The 23868-nt window shown below is 38.5% G+C and overlaps 1 protein-coding gene across 2 annotated transcripts in view; it reads left to right on the forward strand.

The window, feature by feature from the left end:
- The window catches only part of GRIA3 (glutamate ionotropic receptor AMPA type subunit 3), a 315030-nt gene that overhangs the window by 126427 nt on the left and 164735 nt on the right, over window positions 1-23868 (forward strand). For both annotated transcript variants that reach the window (XM_025373321.1, XM_025373320.1), the window contains exon 4: window positions 16833-17020. In XM_025373321.1, coding sequence (XP_025229106.1) covers window positions 16833-17020 — 188 coding nt within the window. The remainder of the gene's footprint in view (window positions 1-16832; window positions 17021-23868) is intronic.

A 23868-nucleotide genomic window follows, 5' to 3' on the forward strand; every position in this document is an offset into this window, starting at 1 on the left:
TTAAACACTGCAGATGGGGAGTTTTCCCTAAGAAGATTCCAAAGCATTATGATTTTGTGGTTTTGATCCAAAATATAAACATGTTTTATGGCCTAAAGGGGTTGTCAAACAGTGTTTTAAAACACACTGGCAAATTTAAGATGCCTTTAAAAGTAGGACAGCTTGGAGATCCAGAAAGGCCCCACACCTACATTTTCCAGGGGTCGTGTAGAAACAAGTCTTGCTGGGCTGGTCTATTGCTGGCTCTGGTGGGGTCTCCAAGCTAAAGGAGTAGTCCTCATTAACTTTTTCCCTCTTATCCACTATCCCTGCCCACCTAGGCAGGTTACTTAACTCTCCTGGAGAGCTTAATAAATACTTTCATCTTCACATGACCTGACAACTCCTCCTTTTCCTCAAAATGATACGTAAGACTTAAGACACTGGCCAAGGGGATCAGATGCCCAGCCAAGAGAAACTCAACCATTTTGTTAAGTTCTATCACTGAGTACTTTGCCTGAATGAGCATAGAAGCTTTTTGGGCATGGCCAACTAGTCCCTGCACTAACCCAGTCATTATGATGGTTATCTATGTGATTTATAATTAGATTCATTTTATTCAAATAAATTTCTATTTATTCAAACAAGTTTCCCAGAAGTCCATCTCAAGAGTTGTCATCTTAACTCTAAGTGACTCAGGGCTTTCCCTCTGTAAACTCTCCAGCCCCAGATTCTAGTTTGCTGAAGCACTCCTAAAATCAGTCATTGCCCTGTGGTTGTTTATTCTTTGCAAATATTATAGTTAGTTCAGCCGGGTATATCCCCTGGTTAAATGAAACCAAAGTCATGACTTTGATGACTGCTAGGGCCAGTCAGCTTACTTCTCATCCAGAGATCTAGACTTTTCCCTCCATCTTGGCCAGCCAACCTTCTTAGTAATCTATGCCATTAATGGCAAAGAAGACTAGATCAAATGGTGAGCTGGCTTTGCTTACATCTCTTTGCTTTATGCTCCACAGCTCTAGCGAAAGTGTTAATTTCCAAGTGAAATATTATTTGGGAACAATCAGGGTAAGGGAGCAGAAATCTTTAGAAATATATTTTCTCTATCTCTCCCCGTTTCATATTATCTTTCCTTTTTTTCTAAATTCTAGCCTCCATTTGTTGCCTATCAAAATAGAATTCTCAGCCAGGCACGGTGGCTCACGCCTGCAATCCCAACACTTTGCGAGGCCAAGGAATGTCGGATCACTTGAGGACAGGGGTTCAAGACTAGCCTGGCCAACATGGCAAAAGCCTGACTTTACTAAAAATACAAAAATTAGCCAGGTGGGTTGGCATGCACCTGCAATCCCAGCTACCCAGGAGGCTGAGGCACGAGAACCTCTTGAACCCAGGACATGGAGGTTGCAGTGAGCTGAGATCATGCCACTGCACTCTATCCTGGGCAACACAGTGAGACTCTGTCTCAAAAAAAAAAAAAAGGAATTCTCTTGATCTGCCCTGCAAATTCTGACAGTACCTATTTATACAATCCTATGGCACTCCCAGGAATAGAATATCATTTTACAGATGAGGAAACTGAGTCCCAGAATGGAAAAAGAACAACCACATGCTCACGTATTTTAATGAGGTCCCAAAGACTTTTTCAGAAGGTAAATACTAGATTGCAAGCAAGTTCAAACATTTATAATGCCTTCTCTGAACTTTCTGCTATGGGCAAAGAAAAAGGTTGGAAAGTTTTTGAGAATGGCTATAACATAATCAAAAGAGTGAAGAAGTTAAAGCTGACATTAGTGAAAAGCTTACATGAAAGGGGAGGACTGTTGGAGTAGCCCAAGCACGTACCAATAATAACTTCAGAATAGCTGGTAGTAGTTAGAACGTAAAGAAAGTGGCAGACACACAAATAATTAATACATTTGACTTTGTGTTCTCTTAGGGCAGTGGAAGGGACCAAGATAGTACTCAAATTTTGTAACTAAGAAATTTGACAGAAATAAGAAAGTCAGAAGAAACCACTGCTTTGGAGGTGGGGATATCTGAGAGAGTGTGAAGAATAAGTAAGGATACAAACAATAATAAAACCTGCCCAGTCTAGTAACTCCAGCTCAATTGCAAAGTTGGTGATTAACTGACAGGAAATATACCATTAGCTAGAGAACCATGACTGTGTTTCTTTTAAGCACTGACTTACAATTGATTGCATGACCTGTATCCCTGTGAGCCTGAAAAATCCTGGGCATCTTCAGGTATTTACACAACAATGTGTTCTAGAGCCCTCCCTGCCATGGAGTAACACATAGAAAAATGTACGATTCCAACTTTCCTGGACAACTGCACATGTCAGAATAATTTCAGTCACTGATCAGGGGAAGAAATAAGAGTGTGAACTTAGAATCCAGACTAGTTAAGTGTTTTTCTTCATGAACATCTGCCTCTCTGAGCCTCAATTTCCTCATCTGGTAATTTGGAATAACTATGTACTCTTTAGGGTTGGAAGAATTAAATGTGATAATGTGTACACATTGTTAGCACTGTACTCAGTCCAAAGTAGACACTCAATAAATGTTAGTTTCTATCCTTGCCCCCCCTTGACAGCCCAAGGGAAAGCAGTTCAATTTAAAATCTGAGGGATGAGAGTAAAAAAGTTATACATCACAATACAAGAAAACCACAAATCTCTTAGTCAAAAAATGATTTAAATTTGGCATTCAGCTATAATCCCTTAGAGATGGGAGTAACCCTCTATAGCCTAAGATTCTCAGGGTAATAGAGGATGGATGTGAGAGCTTGGAATCTTCATTTCCCACTATCTCAATCAGATGATCTGTTCAGTGATACGTATTTTAAGGTGAGTCTTAATGAATGAAAGGTTTGTGGGATGGAAGTGAGGCTTTTCTAGGAGTGGAGGGCAACCAGAGTAAATCATGAGAGATGGAAAATGCTGGAGAAGGCTATGCCTTGCATGAGAATTTGTGTGAGTAAGAAGGGCGAACCAAGCCAAAGGCTTTGGAGCCTGCATAGATTAGAGTGGGCTCCAGTGCCAAGTGGGAGTCCCAGCTAGATTTGAGGAGGAAGATGTGCTTTAACAGACAAACTTGTTTGTAGGCTCTCTGGCTCCTCCATGCAAAGGTATTGAAGGAAAGGAGAAGAGCCCTTAAGGAAGTCACAGATGTGATGTAGGCAAAGTACAAGGGATATATCCATCATGATATTCCTGTTGGATTTTAACTTTTAGTCTATATCAAAATGAATCTTTATTCAGAAAATGCCACAGAAATTTCATTTTACATTAATATTGAAAGTTAAAAGAAGACAAGTATTGTGGTCATGGCCAAGTTTGGGATCTATCATTGGGGCAAACCATTTTGTCTTTCTGGGCTTCAGTTTCTTATTGGTACAATGAAGAGATTGGGACCATCACTGATTCTGGCTCTCATAATTTTTTATTATACTTTAAGTTCTAGGGTACATGTGCACAACGTGCAGGTTTGTTACATATGTATACATGTGCCATGTTGGTGTGCTGCACCCATTAACTCATCCTTTACATTGGGTATATCTCCTAATGCTATCCCTCCTCCCTCCCCGCTCCCCACAATAGGCCCCGGTGTGTGATATTCCCCTTCCTGTGTCCAAGTGATCTCATTGTTCAGTTCCCACCTATGAGTGAGAACATGAAGTGTTTGGTTTTCTGTTCTTGTAATAGTTTGCTGAGAATGATGGTTTCCAGCTGCATCCATGTCCCTATAAAGGACATGAACTCATCCTTTTTTATGGCTGCATAGTATTCCATGGTGTACATGTGTCTGGCTCTCATATTTGAGAATTCTGAGAAACTTGGAAGAACTCTCTCCACCACAAACAGTCTGACTTCTCTGCAGCTCACACAAGATTCAGCCACTCTTTCTGGAACCCAAGGCCTTGACGACATTAGCCTATAACCCTCCTCCATACAGCCAAATTCACTCTCATATCCCCATTGGAAAAACTCAATTGAAAGTAAACAACTAATCAAAGTGAGTGGATCTTGGGGGTGTTCTATGTGGCTTTTTTAGTATGGTGGATGGCACATGAAAATACTTATCTTGTGAGTTTTGAACCCCATTTTGGGTGTTTCCCAAGCAGATTTTAAACCGCAGTATTAAGTCAAAAAGAACTTTTCTTCCTCAAGAGAACAACTTGCTCTCTGTTGTCCTCAGGACTGTGTCTTTGGCTCCTCTGTATCCTCTAGGCAAGAGTTTGCCCTTAATATTACATTTGACAGCCCTCCAATAGTATTAGGATCAAGGAGTCTCAGCACTCCTGGCAGGCACAGCAGGCAGAATAAGCTACAGTCCTTTGCACTCAGATCCAGACCCTTTTCATCTTTGGCATACATTCACCCCCACATCCTACCCCCTTTTCCTTCTCACTGGTAACCATCATTCATACCTCACACCCAAAATTCAGATATGTTAAGAGGTTTGTCTTGGCCTTGCTTTCTAAAAATTGAGAATGCTGAAGAATGTTCCCAGATAAGTGACTTGCCTGATGAGAAGCCTTTTGCTTAGTGGAACCTAAACACATACTTTCTAAGCTCAAGTCTCACTTCAGTCAATTCACTTTAGAAGTCCATAGGCACAGGCCACAACATGAACTACTCTGCACAGAAGTCCAGAGTATGGATGCTCAATATAAAATATACTCACTTCTGGGAATCACTTCAAAGTTCATCTTCTGCTGGAGAAGGGGTAGCAGGGTGGGTAGTCATCTTCTTCTTTGTAGTCACTAGGTTCCATGTGGAATAAATGGGACCTGGGAAGAAGATGTACTGTTGCTGACTGGTAGCACTCCTTTCTCCAACCCATAAGTGAAGCCCCCTTTTAATCATGCATAAGGCCTTCCCCCTACTGCCACCCAAATAGGGCTGGCAAGTGCATTCTCTGGTTGCAATCTATGGTCAGCTCTCTGCCCCAGGTACCCATAAAGTGCCTACTAACATCCACGTCACTCACTACTTGTTCTCTAGGAGATTCAGTCACGTGATCAGAGCTGGAAATTACTGATTTCAAAGGGATTAAGATGCCAGATGAGGAAATGTTATGCAAGAAACCCTATTAATGGGCATGATTAATCATCACATGGCATCTATTAAGAACTCAGCAGTCCCTGGAGAAACTTTGAGATGACTCCTGTCCTCTGTGAGTTTGTATCGCAGGCAGTCTATCCCAGAATGATTATTTAGATACCAAACAGAAACATGAAGGAATTATGCACAATCATTGTAGTATCCCCTTTAATCCAAACCCCAGTTGCTTTCTGTTATTCTTATTTTTTTTATTTTTTATATCAGATCTTGTGTGGGTGAGGATCACAGGCTTGCCTATTCTGCTTTTCCCAGATGTTAAGTAAATCTACTCCAGATGGTCTTCTAAATATCCTTTCAGCTGGCAATGCAAAGCAAGTTTACTTTCACTCAATGAAACTGACATATCTATTTGGGCATGTTTTCTTGGCTCACAGAGAGGAGAATGGAACTACATAATTCACCAACAGGGAGACAAAGTTCAAATAAGGAACAAGATGAAAGAGGAAAATGGAAAAGGCATTACATGCATTGCCAGCTTCAGAGCCAAAGTTACACTTGACAAGTAGTCAGTAGTTGCCTCCTGAAGTGAGCTATTGGAGTACTTGGAATACCTCAAGTAAGATATTGGGGTACCTGGTACCTCAAGTTGCCAAACAATACTTGATCAATCACTTACTGTTGTCTACAATTTGCCCCTATATTGTAAGTCTTTGGTTCTAATTTTAAAACATACATCCTTCATGAAGGAGTTCACAATTGAAGCTGTTATCAGTCATGGACAGTCTAGTGTAAGAGTTTCATTTGGACTGAGAGACAATTTGTATTGGGAGAGAGGAAAAAGCATAAAGAACTGGGAAACTGGGGGCACCTTCTATTCAATGATTCCACAAATTAGCCAAGCATCCTAATAATGCAGCTCCAAGGAGAAGAAGATTTGCAGAGGGTCAGCTCTTAATTAAAGGAAAATTTAAACAAACACAATTATGAGGAATGGAAGCCTCAGGGAAATATTAATTTGCTAAGGGTAAATTAAGGACTGAATGTGGGTGAATATTTGTCTTTACCTTGTTCCATAAAATTCACAGACTGACATCCATATGCAAATATAAAGGGGTTCTTGATATTTCCCATATCAAACTCTTCACACACAGAACAGTTTCTGTATTAGCATCTCAAATTTAGACAATCACTATATTGATTTTGATGGAAAATAAAAGGGTTTAAATCAAGTTAAAACAAAAACAAACAACAAAATGTGGATTCAAATGTATTACAGGAGTCTTTCCAGGAATTATTTTTAAATGAAAGCATACTTTGTAATATGAATAATCATAACCTGAAATACTGGCTCTGAGTTCAGATTTTTGTATATCAGGTTTCTGAGATATGGGAAAACATACCATGAAATAACTAAATTGGGCTCATCATCTTTCTCTTTCCTCTGCCTCTATTTTTTTCTTTACATCTGTCTCAGAAACCACCTTCACATTCCATATCTAGCTTCCCCATTGCTTTATTTGGCCACAGTATGGAAGGGAAATTTATTGGAAATTCCATGGAGATCAAAGACGTTGCAAGAAATGGAAAGAGTGGTTGGCATAAGTTTGGGTTTAAAGCCCAGGTGAGCACTAGAATAAGAGTAGAAAAGCAAATTTTGGTCAGGCGCAGTGGCTCACACCTGTAATCCCAGCATTTTGGGAAGCCTAGGCAGGTGGATTGCTTAAGCCCAAGAGTTTCAGACCAGCCTGGGCAACATAGCAAGACCCCATCTCTAAAAAAAAAGCAAATTTTATTCACCATTCACGTGATTTTTTGATGAAGAATATTAATTTCATTAAAATGTCAAACTTTTATTCATGAAAATGTATCATAAACATTAAAAGTAAAATAAACTGGATTAAATATATGGCATATGTCAAGATACTTAATGTCAATATATAAAGGCTCTTATAAATCAATAAGAAAGACATTAATATCACTAAAAAGTTGAACAAAGGAAATAAACAGGCAGTACTCGAAATAATGAATAAACTTGGACAAAAAAATTAAAAAGGCATTAGCTTTACTAATAAAGAAATGCTAACAAAAAAAGAGAATCCTCTTTATTCACCTACCAAATGGGCAAATATATTGTTCAGTGCTGGCAAGGGGGCAGAGAGACAAGTACTCTCATAACCTGCTTATGGGAACTTAAAGTGGGACAACCTTTCTGGAGGGCAATTTGGCAGTATGTATCAAGAGCCTTAAACATGTCCATAAATGTTTGGCCCAGTATTCCTACTTTGAGACATTTATTCTATGAAAATAATTAGAGATGCTGTATGAGTGTTGTCAGCACAGCATTATTCATAATAAGGAGAGATTGGAAAAAATTGAAATGTTCATGTTGTAGAATAGTTAAATAAGTTACAGTATATCTAAAGGTTGGAATACTATGTCATCATTAAAACTCATGTTTGAAAATGTTTAATAACAAGAAAATGTTCATGATATAATGCTAGATTTTTAAAAGGCAGGACACATATACAGTCATGCACCACACAATGGCATTTTAGTCAATGACAGACCCCATATATGACAGTGGTCCCATAAAATTATAATACTATACTTTTACTGTGTCGTTTCTGTGCTTAGATATGTTTAGATACACAAATATATTGTATACACAAATACATTGTGCTACAGTTGCCTACTGTATTAGTTCATTTTCATGCTGCTGATAAAGACATACCTGAAACTGGGAACAAAAAGAAATTTAATTGGACTTACAGTTCCACATGGCTGGGGAAGCCTCAGAATTATGGCAGGAGGAAAAAGGCACTTCTTACATGGTGGCAGCAAGAAAAAATGAGGAGGAAGCAAAAGCAGAAACCTCTGATAAACCCATCAGATCTCTTGAGACTTATTCACTATCACGAGAATAGGATGAGAAAAACCAGCCCCCATGATCCAATTAACTCCCCCTGGGCCCCTCCCACAACACAGGGAAATTCTAGGAGATACAATTTAAGTTGAGATTTGGGTGGGGACACAGCCAAACCATATCATTCTGCCCTGGCCTCTCCAAATCTCATGTCCTCACATTTCAAAACCAATCATGCCTTCCCAACAGTCCCCCAAAGTCTTAACTCATTTCAGCATTAATCCAAAAGTCCACAGTCCAAAGTCTCATCTGAGACAAGGCAAGTCCCTTCCACCTATGAACCTGTAAAATCAAAAGCAAGCTAGTTACTTCCTAGATACAATGAAGGTACAGGTATTTTGTAAATACAGCCATTCTAAATGCGAGAGATTGGCCAAAACAAAGGGACTACCGGGCCCATGCAAGTCGAAAATCCAGCAGGGCAGTCAAATTTTAAAGCTCAAAAATGATCTCCTTTGACTCAAGGTCACACTGATGCAAGAGGTGGGTTCCCATGGTCTTGGGCAGCTCCACCCCTGTGGCTTTGCAGGGTACAACCTCCCTCCCAGCTGCTTTCATGGGCTAGTATTTAGTGTCTGTGGCTTTTCCAGGTGCACGGTGCAAGCTGTCAGTGGATCTACCATTCTGGGGTCTGGAGGATGGTGCTTCTCTTCTCACAGCTCCATTAGGCAGTGCCCCAGTAGGGGCACTGTGTGGGGGCTCTGACCCCACATTTCCCTTCTGCATTGCCCTAGCAGAGGTTCTCCATGAGGGCCCTGCCTCTGCAGCAAACTTTTGCCCGGGCATCCAGGCATTTCCATACATATGAAATCTAAGCAGAGGTTTCGAAACCTCAATTCTTGACTTCTGTGCAGCCACAGGCTCAACACTACATGGAAACTGCCAAGGTGTGGGGCTTCCACCCTCTGAAGCCACAGCCTGAGCTCCACATTGGTCCCTTTCAGCCATGACTGGAGCAGCTAGGACACAGGGCACCAAGTCCCTGGGCTGCACATAGCACAGGGACCCTGGGCCTGGCCCACAAAACCACTTTTTCTTCCTAGGTCTCTGGGTCTGTGATGGGAGGGTCTGCCATGAAGGTCTCTGACATGGCCTGGAGACATTTTCCCCACGGTCTTGGGGATTAACATCAGACTCCTTGCTACTTACGCAAATTTCTGCAGCCTGGTTTAATTTCTCCTCAAAAAAATGGTTTTTTCTTGTCTACTGCATCATCAGGCTGCAAATTTTCTGAACTTTAATGCTCTGTTTCCCTTTAAAGATGGAATGCTTTTAACAGCACCCAAGTTTTAAATGCTTTGCTGCTTAGAAATTTCTTCTGCCAGATACCCTAAATCATCTCTCTCAAGTTCAAAGTTCCACAGATCTCTAGGGGAAGGGCAAAATGCCACCAGTCTCTTTGCTAAAACATAACAAGAGTCACCTTTGCTCCAGTTCCCAACAAGTTCCTCATCTCCATGTGAGACCACCTCAGCCTGGACCTTATTGTTCATATCACTATCAGCATTTTTGTCAAAGCAATTCCACAAGTCTCTAGGAGGATCCAAACTTTCCCACATTTTCCTGTCTTCTTCTGAGCCCTCCAAACTGTTCCAACCTCTGCCTTTTACCCAGTTTCAAAGTCGCTTCCACATTTTTGGGTATCTTTTCAGCAACGCCCCACTCTGCTGGCACCAATTTACTGTATTAGTTCGTTTTCACGCTGCTAATAAAGACATACCCGAAACTGGGAACAAAAAGACGTTTAATATGGACATACAGCTCCACATGGCTGGAGAGGCCTCAGAATCATGGCAGGAGGCAAAAGGCACTTCTTACATGGCAGCGGCAAGGAAAAATGAGGAGGAAGCAAAAGCAGAAACCCCTGATAAATCCATCAGATCTTGTGAAACTTATTCAGTATCACAAGAATAGCACATGAAAGCCCAACCCCCATGATTCAATTACCTCCCTCTGGGCCCCTCCAACAACACAGGAGAATTCTGGGAGATATAATTCAAATTGAGGTTTGGGTGGGGCTACAGCCAAACCATATCACCTACAGTATTCAGTACAGTAACATGCTGTACGGGTTTGTATCCTAGGAGCAATAGGCTATGCCATATAGCCTAGGTGTGTAGGAGGCCATACCATGTACGTTTGTGGAATACACTCTATGATGTTTGCACAATGACAAAATCACCTAACAATGCATTTCTCAGAACGTATCCCCATCGTTAAGTGATCCACGACTGCATTATTATCAGTTTGCTAAAATAAAAAGTGTGAAGTCTATTTATATAAAATAGAATGGAAAGAGGGATAAAGTCACCTATGCTTTTTCTTTTAATTTTTGTACTTTCTATGTTTTTCCAAATGTCCAAACTGAACACATTAATTTTATACTTAGAGAGAAATATGCAGATGCTACCTCAGAAGAGAAAAGACATTTGTAAAGTGCTTTAAGTACATCTGGGTCTGCTTCCCACATACTGTACTCAAGGTTTCCAGATTCTTCATCTACCACAGAAAGAAGCCATTTGTAACCCTGGCCTGAGCCCTCCCTTCTTGCCTCTGTGTCTTTATTTGCTGATGTCTAGGTGGTATATAGTCCTTCTTGAAATATGCCTTTCTCACCCAGAACCTTTCTGCTGGTCATGAAGAACACCTCAGGAAAAAAAAAAAAAAGGCCTGCTTTAATATGCCACATTTGTATTGGGTAGCCCTTAGAATAGGTCAGTGATTCTCCACCCTGGCTGTACATGAGAATCCCCCAGGGAGATTAAAATAAAACAAAACAAAGCCCAGGAATCACTTTGAGAGATCATGATTTTATTGCTCCAGAGTAAGACTTGGTCATCCGTTTTTCATACTTCCTAGGGTGACTGTAATGTGCGACCAGCATTGAAAGCCACAGAGGTAGGTGAAGACACAGAAAAAGAAAGAAACACTTTTTTCAGCTGATTTCAGTTGAGTAACATAGACAAGAATGGACACTAACCTTCTGGGGACCTGTCTCACCATTGTCTTCCCACTCCACTGGCCCCTGAGATACCCCATATCTACCAGCTGTTTATTTGTTAAACTCCATAAGATCATCAAGCACATCACCGACTTTCAAATTTATCATCTGAATGACCCCATAAGATGGGCAGACTCAAAAACAATGTTCAACATTCTCTTCTGTTTTCCTTCTAAACTCATTCATGTTAAGGTCACTGCTAAAATGTACATGCGTTCACTGAAAGGATAACACATTATGCCATTAGCTATTTTAATGCTGGCACCTGGAAAAGGGAAGGGCGCTGAGGGAATTGAGCATAGGATAGGAAAGTTTTAATATGGGGAAAGAGGAAGAAAAAGACTGGGATTGGTAGTGATAGGCCTACTCAAGGTACTGGGGAGACAGGGAAGCAAACATCAGGATGTTGTATGACATCAAAAAGAGAAGAGAAAAGGACATGAGGAATTAAGTTCTGTCCACACCAAAATGTTGCTAAGGGTCATCTTAAAATGAGAGCTATAAAGTAAGTTGGACATGATGCACTTGAAAGACCACTAAATTGGAAGCCAAGAGACTTGCTTACAGGGTCAATACTAGGGCAAGGTAAGTGAGGCTGCACTTGTGCAACCCTCAGAAAGTGCCTTCTTGAATTTTTACCCTAGGTGCTTCACCTGCCTCACCTTAGCTCCAGCTCTGCTTGCTTAGATTCCAGTCTCGCTTCTGATTCTAAACTAACTGTGTGATATTTCGCAAGTCACTTCCCCTGTCTAAGTACCACCCCTCAAACCTGAGAAGCTCCACTTTTACCTGTCTTAGATATTGGGCTTCCATAAAAATTTCATTTGAAAAGAGTTACAGAGCTTTAAAAATTGTATCCTACTTCTCTGAGTCATCTGTAAGAGTACTAGCCTATAATACTGGGGTTCTATGTCTAATAATCATAAGCTACAGGAGTTTTCATAGGCCACTTTAAGCCTCTCTTTATCAACCTGAAAATATTGACAAGGTAATTTCTAGCACAGGCCACTGGAAAAGTATTGAATTACCCTCTGGGAAAGACCAACTTGCCGCTCTAGAACATTTCGAGAGGGTCAGTAAACCTGCTTGGGGCTTTGTGGCAAACCCTCTGAGAATCACAGCCAAGCACAAATTGCTATAAATGTCAACACTCATGAGAAGCCAGTTCATCAATATCAGCAACTCCCATCATTTTGGGGACTGTTAAAAGACCCCGTCAGAAGTACAAATGATGTGGCTCTGAGAGATCTGGTACAGATTCACAGCTGACAGCAGGTGGTGATAGTCCCTGCTGGAAGATACACAACAGGAACAAAATTATCCTCAACTATATTTCCTTGGGTATCTTTATTATGAACTTCCATATGTCAATATCCTATTTATTGTTCTTCTGTGTCTTCAGATCAAATACTAAATGTGTTCAGCATGGAGTGATTTTTCACTTGTTTATACATTGAACAAAATCCTGGCCTTCTTTCCCCTGTGAAAATGATTTTGACAATTATATATTTGAGATCTTTTTGTATCTGATGCTATCCCTGTCATGAGATCAACGTTATAGTCACAGATGAATCCCCCAGAAACAAACTGAAATAGAGATTCACATGCAAGAAGTCTATTGGCTGGTACTCTCATTAGCAACAATTGTGGGAAGAAGAGAAGGACGCAGGTTTGGGCACAAAGAGAAAATGAGCTATGCTGCAGTCATGACAAAGCCTCAGCTCCCTTCAGGGAGCTCTGAAGCTAGGATGACTTACCTTTAGAGTTACCTCGCTGTGGGTATGAGGGTTGTGCCTTTCTATCCTGTGGCAATCAGTCATTGGATGCAGGATACCCCAGGAAGGGGTCATAACCTTAAGCTGCAACTTTTCCAACAACTGAAGGAGTAAGTTCTATGGTGCTGAAGGAGGATCTGGGTGGTACAGCACAGCATCCACCACACTACCCTTTACCAAGATTGTCACACCTTATTTGCCAAGAGTAGCCCAGTCACCACTTCAGTAGGATTAAATTGGTCATAGCTGCAGCCCAGTTCTTCATCCATAATTTCCTTCCCACTCCTTGCCACAAACTATGTTATATTGGTATAATGCAGATGACAATCTAGCATTCACCCACTTACCTATATGGTAACTACCATTCTTTAAAATGAGGAAGAAGAGGACAGTGGATAGCAACAGCAGTCTGGAATCAGAATGAGAGATTTTGCTGCTCAAATAAAAGTAGTTTTTACTGTTGCAAAATTGAGCACGTTAAAGCTCACAGAGAGTGGATGACAATTCTGAAGCTGCTAAAACAGCAGGCTTATTTTTACAAAGTCAAGGGTTTGTTACATACCTCCCCTCCTACAAGCACCAATGCCTGTTTTTTTCTCTGCATCCTGAGTCAAATTTTTCTTTTCTTCTCCCTCAAGTGCATATTTACTCTGTTTGGTCAGCTTCATCAGGAAACAGTCACACTACAATAAATTAGGTATGAAAACAAATAAAAGTTTTTCTTGGGCTGCTCAGTGACAGGTACTGAGCTGAGGTGACCATTCCCCCCAGGGTTCTATAGTACACAGTCACATGCTTAAGCAAACACAGAGAAAGTCTGCATGGTAAAAGACACTGCAATATTCAGCCACAGTTCTGACTTGCTCAAAAAATGTGAGCAAGGCTCATAGCCCAGGAGGCTCCAGACACGCTCTCATTAAAAAGCAGTGTGCTTTTTCTACTTAATTTTTGAATAGGTAATACATTCACATGGTTCAAAGAACAAAAGTATAAAAAGATCTGTAAGTCACTGTTTAGTAAAATGCCTCTCATTTGTGGCAGTGTGCAGCCTACAAAGGAGCTCTCATCTATCATCTATTTCTTCCAGAAGCGTATGTTCTGAGAGGACAGCATGAGTTGTACTTCTTTTTAATCTTTATTGTTATTGTACTTACAGAAAATAATACCTGCTTCTTGTAAAAGGGCCACATTTTACATAAATAAATGACAGTGAAAATAAAAGTTCTTGGTAATCCTACATCTCAGAGATAACTCTGCCAATTCCTTCAGATTTTTTCCATACATATGCAAACATATAGCTTCTTCACAAAATAGAATTATAACATAAATGCTATTTTACAGCTTGTTTTTTCTATTACTACCTATTACACAATATATTATATATACTGCCCAAATCTTTTCTTGTTAGTGTATACAGATTCAGCTGTCTTTTAAACAATAGCATAGTATTCTATGTGTATTTACTATAATTTCTTCATCCAGTTTTATTTTAAAATTTTAAATGTCTGTGATATAATTCTTTAAACCCATTTCTCCATTGCTTATAATTAATTTACCGTGAATTTAAATCTACTCATTTCTGGAGTAATTAATGAGAAGTCAGTAAAGGAATTTTCATGGGCAAAGAAGATAATCCAGAAACGTCTGCAGGTGTAGTCAGATGTGCCTGTTAAATGGACAGACAAGTGTGGCTGCCTGGAGTACTGAATAAGTGAGTGAGGCCATTTTCCAGATTTGAATGAATTTGAAAATAGGGAAGAAGTGGGGACTAGAATGGGGTGAGGGATTAAACAAAGGGAGATAAAAGCAGGTTGGAATGGAATAAATCTTGACACATGGATGGTGAGTCTTTCCAGACGAAAGATTTTTATGGAGAGAACTGACATGTTTTAGTTGAATCCAAGCTTGATACTAATTAACAATATAATTTGGGTATTTAAAAATACTGGCAAAGGCTGCTAAAATAACAACGCATGTCAAAGCAAGCAATAATCTCATTGTCGTTCACACTGATCAGATCACATTGGAATTATCAGGATCAATAAAATATTGACAGATATCCATAGGAGAGCATGAACAGCGAGGGAACTTGTCATCATGCCATAAAAGTAACAGTGGAAGGACTGGGACGTCTTTAGCCTGAGGAAAAGAATGTTAAGGGGAAACATGCTAACTGCCTTCAAAAATGTGAAGGACTGACACGTGCAAAAGGGGTTAAATTTGCTCTGTGTCATCCCAAATGGTGGAATAAGACCAATGAGTAGAGATTACGAGAAGGCTTATTTTGATTCAACACATGAACAGCTGTATTCTGCTAAAGGGCCTTTTAAAAAGTTTACTTTAAATATATTAAAGACTCTGTCCACTTTCATTAACATTATTATTTAGCCAATGTTTTCTTCATAAATAGTACAAAAGTAAAATTCAACTCAGTCTTTGATGAAGTTTCATAAATTCTTAATTAGTGAGATTCAAAATAATGAGGCTTTATCGTACACTGCTTAAGAAAGATTTTCAATTGTCTTAATTTCTTTCTTCCTATGTTTATTTCTCAATCCCATGCCTTGGCCTACCATGTCCCCTCAACTCCCACTGAAGCAGAAAGCACATCAACAACCCACATGAAAATGTAAATCTGAGAAATAAATATGCGTGGTTGGTTTAAAAAGAGAAAGAATTAACATTTAAAGCAATGGTAATTTACTCTGATCTGTAATTTTGAGCTCCTGTGCTGAAATTGCTCATTTGGAAATTACCAAGTGCTTGGGTCTCATTTGTGATCTTCTTCCTGCATACACCCAGCACACAAAGGAGTCATAATGACCGGCTGAGTCACTGCTGCCATCTCCCTGAAGCGTGCTCTTCAAATGTCAATACCATTTTCTATGGTACAATGAAGAAAATTCCGAATTGTAGCCTGCTTACACTAAAGGGTGAGCCCGAAACAGCACAGAACCTGGAATATGCTCAAAGGGCATCGCAATCCTCTCCCATTCTCTTCTCCTCCAGTCATCAAATTGCTATGGCATGGATCATTTTGGCTTTGCAAATCATCCCCATCACCCATTCCCATTAGTCTTTACTTGAATATAAATGAAAAACTATTTAGGTTTATGGGATGAAATGAGCTGCTTTTGGCAATATCCCAATAAAATTATATCTATAGTTGAAGTTATACTCAGATATGGATTCAAACCAGAAGCAAAACTACAGACACAATATAATATTAGAGACATGAATACTCTAAAAGACCAGCATGTAGAAAACTCTTGTGCTATTCTTATGGATCATACTTTAGATATTTTGTTCTTCCCAACTTCTTAAACCCTAACTCCAAAAAGGCTACCCAAAACTCAAGCATCAGATCTTTTCTCTTTTTCTCATTCAGCATAGATCCAGGGTAGTAGCTAACAGTTATCTAATGTAAATTAGCTAAAAAGGAACTATGAATTCCTGGTAAATTTCATTGAGAAAGGGAAAGAATTCAGGAAAACTTAATATGACTGAACTTTTTCCATAATGTTGTGATCAAGAGCTCACAAGTATGATATCTTTGTTATAGACTGTCTTTTTCAGGTTTTCATAAAATTATTTTACTTGGGAGACATAATTTACATTGTTGGATAGTCCTTTCTATGTAAGGAGAAGCCATATTATAATGAGGCTCTATCTCCACTGAAATTATTTCTAATTTGCCAGAATGCTTGTATAGAAGATGAAATAAATGAGCTTCAACTGCAGTAAGGAAATTGCAGGCAGTTGTAAGAAGTTCTTGATTTTATTCCATAGATATTTTGATAATGCATGTCAGTAAAAACAATTAGATAATATAATTCAGCTGTGAGCTCTCATGTAGCTACTTGATGCCTGGTGCCCAAAAGTTGTAGAATCTTCTTTCCTTTACAACAAAATGGAAGTGCAAACTGTCTGGAGGGTTAAGGCTGACGTTATGAGTAAGCCTGCTTTCCATAATGGATAAGATTCAAAGGCACCTGATGGACTGTGAATAGAAATTCAGTAGAACCTTTAATACCTACAGAAAGATTTTTAAATCATTGAAGCTGTTTTTCCTTCCTTCAGGATTTTCCATCCTCCAAGCGATTATGGAAGCAGCCGTGCAAAACAACTGGCAAGTGACAGCAAGGTCTGTAGGAAACATAAAAGACGTCCAAGAATTCAGGCGCATCATTGAAGAAATGGACAGGAGGCAGGAAAAGCGATACCTGATTGACTGCGAAGTCGAAAGGATTAACACAATTTTGGAACAGGTACGTTTGAGATTTATTTCACCTCCAGCCAACATGTTAAATTATCAACCTGAGGCAGCTCCCATATCTGCTAATAAATTAAGTAGCCAACAGACTAAACGTGCCAACAGTTTTTGATAGTCTCTTTAATCTTTTTTTCCTCCCCAGTGACTGCAGGGAAAAAAAAAAAGAAAGAAAGACAGAAAAGAGAAGAAAATCTAAGCTGTTTGAAAATTGCATTCCATGATTAATCTGGAAGTATTTGCAATTTAATGCTACCTATCAGATAAACATACCCCTCCACACCTCTGCTTCATAGACGACTGACTTTCAAAGTAATCCCCTTCCTTTCCCATACCTTCTTCCCAACAGGGAACAGACAAGGGACTAAGCAGTGCAGAAGGATAGGGTTTTTGTTTCAGGAGCCTCATTGCTGGAATATGTACTATTTCCAGACCCTTCTAAAGATCACCACCCATTCTTCATGACTATGGATAGACAGACTGTCAGGACAGTACTCACCAAGTTTTGAATTTGTCTATATTTTTTCAGATTATCCCTCTGGATCCAGAAACAGAGAGAGAGAGAGAGAGAGAGAAAGAAAGAACAATTTAAGACTATTTTTTTCCATTTTATAACTTTTTAATTCATTCACTCCACAAAAATTCATTTAAGACCCATTACATGCAGACAATGTGGGCAACAACAAGTTATCACTGTCCCTTAATTTCTCAAAGGAGAAATAAGATCTTATATTACTTTAAAATAACCTAAATTTTTTTGAGACAGAGCAAGACTCAAAAAAAATTAGGTTATTTTAAAGGTCAACATGGTGAAACTCCATCTCTATTAAAAATTAAAAATATAAAAATTAGCTGGGCGTGGTGGCAGGCACCTGTGATCCCAGCTACTCAGGGGACTGAGGCATGAGAATTGCTTGAACCCGGGAGGCAGAGGTTGCAGTGAGCTATGATTGCACCACTGCACTCCAGCCTGGGCAACAGAGCAAGACCATTTTTAAATAAGAAGTGGCATATGAGAAAAATGTTTATGCTTTTAAAAATAGAATTCAATGGGCCAAAATATATTCATTATTAAGCTTGGATATTTAAATTTAAGACTAAAAAATATTAGAAGAAATGTTTCACCCTAAACCAGATGTGCTCGGGGTAGAGTCAAGCTGAAATGTGAAGAAAGTTTATTACTTTCCTTAGAAGTTTCAATTTGCCAGTTAATAACAAAGTGCCCACACTGCCATAAACAAAACTGTAAGGGAAACATTTCCATTCTAATTCAATCCCAGTGTACCTAGAGGCCAAAACAGCTTCAGAGATTGAAATTATAGTGAGCAGCTATTGCCTGGGAGAGCTGTTTTATAGCAAATTAAATATTAATAATTTGTCAGATATGCCCCCATAAGAAAAGAAATGCAAAAAAAAAAATAGGTGACAAAAGGAAAGAGAAGGGAAGAGAAGGAAGGAAGGGAGAAAAGGACAAACGGAGAAAGGGAAGGAGGGAAACTGCTGACTCTATATCGTAGAAATACAAAGTGTCCCCTTGTTAAGATCAGCATTACCCTCTAGTGAATCATACTTCACAGAAAATATAGAGCACTAGCCTGGTTAAATCAAGTTTCTCAACTAACATTCTCCTGAGCTACACAAATGATCTACCTGCCCCTTCCCCACCCCCACTACAACCCCCACCCCCACAAAAAAAAAAAAAAAAAGACCTTCCTTTGATTTTCTTAGATCTTGAAAGTGAAGAATCAGGTCAGTGATGTTGGTGTATGTACTACATGCCCTCTAAAATTTTATACCAAAATAGCCTTTTAGTGGGTGACCTACTTAATAGCCCAAAGCAGAAGAACATCCTCCTTGTCATACTTTGCTTTTCTTCTTTTGTACTAGTGACTTTGGCTTCTTAGATATCTTATATTCTGTTAAAGTCTTTTGGATTTTATAGAACTTTTTACTGCAGTCTGGGATTTTTCAGCATTATGTAATAGAAAAGCAGTGGGTAGAGCTCTGAATTCTATATAATTGTGGGACCTTGGGTACTTAAATATCTATGCCTCAGTTTTCTCATCTACATAATGGAGAAAATAAAATTTTCTCTATATCACATCATTGGTATAATAGCTTTAAAAAGTATAAAATGCTACAGAAAAAAATCATTATTACTAGATACTTTCAGGAAAACTAAACTAGCATCATTCAAAAACTCTATTCTCTTTTCATGTCATACTTCTCCACCTTCCTTTCTTCTATATGCATATTCATAGTATCCTTTAAAATACTTTCTATACAATTTTTCAGGAAACATTGTTCAAAGAAAGTTTTAGCAACATCTAAGTAAGGATAGAGAGTTACTGTCACTTACTTTTTTTCCCTCTTTCAAAAAATTGTCGTAAAACCATCAACTCATGATTGTTTTCTCTGCCATTTAAGATGTTCTTACTAGGTCATAAATTATATGAGGGAAGAATGAGATTTATCTTGTTCACTATTATATCCCCAGTGTCCAACAGAGTAACTGGCACATGATGTTGGATGAACGAATGGATAGATGGATACTGAACAAGTACATTTCAGAAGTTCCACTGCAATTTTGTTGTATTTCCATCCAGAGGCACAAAAGTACCTACTGTTACATGATGTGATTATTATTAAGGTACACACTATCTCAAAGGTGTGACTTTCTGCTTAAGCTTGTTTCAATGATATAGTGAATTTGCCATAATTTATTTAATGAAGATAAATTTTCATTAAACAAATTATTTAAATTAAGCAACAACTTCAACATGATATTTCTTTATAGAAAACATTTTTTAAAGACATCGAATACTAAAATACAGAGCTATCAATCACCTTTCTCATTGGTTCCTAACCAGTCTTTTGATAAATTTATCATAGTTCACTATACAACTCCTGATTGGAATGATAGCATTTATAACTCAATCAGTATTAAGTTCTCCCTAGAGATGCTCCCATCCTCCAAGAGTGTATTCAGCTTTGTTTGAGATCATTTTTGTGGAAGGAAATTTCTACAGTCTCCCACAAAATGATATTTCATACCACTATCTGAGGTAGAAGAACCTGTTACACCACTGTAACACTGTTCCCTACAGATCAGATTTTGGCATAAATTAAGTTTATATTGTACTCTATATCCAATGAGTGTTAATAAAAGTGCTTCAATGTGGTGCAATTTTAAAATATAAGCAGGTCTTCAACATAGTGTTATATAGCATAACCTCCTCATGTCATGATATAAGTTCTGGTTTTCCCTGTGAATATTCAAACACATAAGGTAAATCAAAATTCTTTCAATATTTTTTCCCCAAAGCTCTTTTTTTAAAACTGTTTCAACCCTTGAGATTACATTAAGGGAAAAATTCAGTTAGATATCAATCAGCCTTTCACATCTCTATTTAACAGTTGATCTACAAGAGAAGCATTCTAAATTTATAGATATAAGAATTAACATAGAAAAGGACAGCACTGGAGAGAGATGAAACCATGAAGGGTTGGTAGGGCACATAGAGAATATTTAGAGACCGTATATCCTGAATTTAAGAATTAAGAGCACTTTCCATAAGAAGGTTTAGGTGTACAAGGGTGAATGAACCACTGGCCTGACCCAATATAGCATTCCTATTACTGTGCTGTGCTTATGAAGCTCTCCTCACTGGTGGACCGCTGCCTTACTCAATTCAATGACCAATCTAAACATTAATTTTTGAAAAGATTGCCTCTCTGGGAGTTATCTATTTGTTACTGAAGAGATCCTCCACCACAGTAATATATACCTTATAGCTTTGTTGCACCTTTAATGTCTATTCAGAGAAGCAGCATAATAGTGTTTCAGAGCATGGACTCTGGAGCCAGTCTGCATGGATTCTATCACTTACTATCTTTGTGACCCAAGGCCAGTTATTTAATTCTCTGTGCCTCCATTTTTTCGTAGAAAAATGAGAGTGATAACTGTACTATGATGAGTTAATATATGCAAACCATTTAGAAAGGTGCCTGACACATAGTGTTTCTATAGAGCTTTGATGCCAAAACAAAGTGTTTTCCCATAGATAATCTGATTTGACACTCACTGTAAGAGGCAGGCAGAGCAGATAGGTTTTATCCCAAATTTATAGATGATAAATTGAAACTTGTAGACATTTATATGACTTGTTTAAATGTAACCCTCTGCTCAATCCTAGTAAGTGGCAGAGCAAGGATAAAACTCAAGTCTTCTGATTCCTCATACAGTTCTCTTGCCCCTACACTGCACCACCTCTTTTAATTTGTAAGTTGCTCTTTAAATATTTAGCCAATGCCAAAACTTGAATTTGGCCGGCTTATCAGGTTAAATCATAAAACAGTTGCAAAGCAATTAGAGAAGATCCAAAGAAAAGCAGCAAAAATAAGATTAAAGTGTTAGAAAATGGGTCCTGTGAGGAAAAGCTAAGTGAGTTGGGGTTGTTTAGCCTGGTGAAAGAGAGCCAAGAGGCAGTTTAATCACCTTCTCAAGTATAAAGAGTCATCATAAAAAGGGCACTGAGCAACTGTTCTGCATGCCTAAGGACAGTACCAGAGCAAATGAGCTTAACTAGACTAGAGAGAGAGTCAGTATTAGAAACGACTCATTATAAAACAGAGAGGAAATGAAGACAGTAAAATCTCACCAGTTCAGGCTATATGAAGGTGAAGCCATACTGAATTAGTGAAAAGTCAGATCTAGATATGTCTTAACATTGTTTTCAATAATATACAAATATTCCAAATTAATCCTGTGTGTTGACAAGTAAATATCCTTATAGAAGACTTGCTTAATAAATAGATAAAAATATTTTCTAATTTGTCTATTCATTATATAGCTAAAAGCCTGTCCCCTTAAAAAGATTTACACATTTCCCCTTCAGTTTTAACTGTATTTCTCTTTATTCCATAGAAAATTTACAGATAAGTCTCAGCATATCCTCTGCCTAAATTATAGCATATGCTAATTTAGTGGGGCTCAAACCAATATGTTTCAATGTTCTACCCCAAATATTATATAAGGTATAATTTCACCTTGAGATATTCCAGGCTAAAATCACTTCATCATGGATGATGTGAAGGTAGCATTTCTTAAGGACAGATTCCTGAAGCAGGTCAATCCTTCAGGTATATTTCATTTCAGAAATCCTGGCTGTCACTTTGAAGATGGTAGTTTTAAGAAATGAAAGTAAGTCAGTTTCCTAAATAAAACAGTATAAGCAAGATTAACATTAGGGGCCCTTCAAAAGTATGAGACTGTAACTCAAAGGGGAGAGTGCTCACATTTCAAAATATGTCTAGAAATTGTGGTCAATTGAGCACTGTTGCCTACAGCTGGACCTAGGACAAGTGAAGCAAAAATGTTATAGCTACATGCTTGCTCCCTGCCTCACCCTTACTCAGCAGATAGTTGTGCTGCCCAGTTCCTCTCCACTTTGTTGGCCCCTTTTTATTCCAGCCCTTACTTTCAATGTTCCTTGCAGAACATTGAGCTGACTTACCAATCCAAAAGACAGTTTGGGTTAGCAATTCTTTCTTCTTGGAATATTTTGTTTGCCATATAGTTGAATAAACACAAGCTTGGGAATAAAATAGACATGATTTCTAATTTTAGCTCCCTGATTTCCTTGTTGTGTGACAACGGGGGCAGTGACAATTTCTTTGGGGCTCATATTTCTCAGTTTAAAAGACTGTTCCACTATCTTCCTTTCATGGTTGTTGTGAGGATCAAATAAGATTATATGTGGAAAGCACTTGGTACAGTGCTTGGCACTCAGTAGGTACTCAGTAACTGATGACCATAGCTATTTGCTCATGAGTGGTGAGTTTCTGTGTTCATGAAAATGAATTATTTGAGAACTATTGCTAAAGAACAGTGTCCTTGTGGCTTCCCCAAGGTATCAGTTAAATCTAAGGTCATATCATGAGAGCAAAGTCTGAGAATTGGGCTATACTCAGGTCTCACTAATATAAGTTTAGCATGTTAGAAGACCTCTCTGGTTTGTTTGTTTGTTTTTCCTGTGATATAACACTGGGTAACACATGTTGATTGATAAGCTCAAGAACTATTTGAGGATTAACTAGATTTTTCAGCATCACTGAAAATAATTAAAGGCATTAAAACCTTGAACCACATATGCTAACTGGGCATTTTTAATAACAAATATATATGTACTGAGTGCTTACTATGTTTCAGATATTATTTTAAGCAATGTATGTGTCTATATATGTATGCTGATATATCTCATGAGTTAATCCTCATATTATCTCTGTAGGTAGATGGAGATATTATTTCCATTTTACAGATGAGGAAATTGAGACTTAGAGTTCATGCAACTAATAATTGGTAGAGATGGAACTGGAACCCAGGGAGGTTGACACCAGGTACTCTTAATCACTGCTCTGATTGGATTTGCATCTGACAGAATTTTCCAATCAGAATAGATTCAACCAAAAGTTATAAGACTTCTTGATACCCTCATATCTTTTACCTTATTCCATAGTATTCCCTTTCATCCTATCCAAAGTCTGAAAAAGAAGATGGTCAGGAGCCATGGTTAATATAAATTATAAATTTGGAGGGACAGGGATACAGAAGTAAATTACTCAAATTGTTCTTCCTCTTCTCCACACCTACTGCCACAACTTACCCTGAAGCACTAAGTCTGATCAGAGTCTTCAATGCTAGAGTTTATCTAAACCATTTTCTATACTTAGGATTCTAAAGTTCTTCTAGAGACCTGTTTTCAGAGACATGGTTATAAGCAGAGAGTCAAACAGTCTTCCACCACTACATAGTAGTGACTCTATACTTCACTTAGGTCTGTGTCC

This window comes from Theropithecus gelada, chromosome X (assembly GCF_003255815.1).
Source record: "Theropithecus gelada isolate Dixy chromosome X, Tgel_1.0, whole genome shotgun sequence".
Lineage (NCBI taxonomy): Eukaryota > Metazoa > Chordata > Mammalia > Primates > Cercopithecidae > Theropithecus > Theropithecus gelada.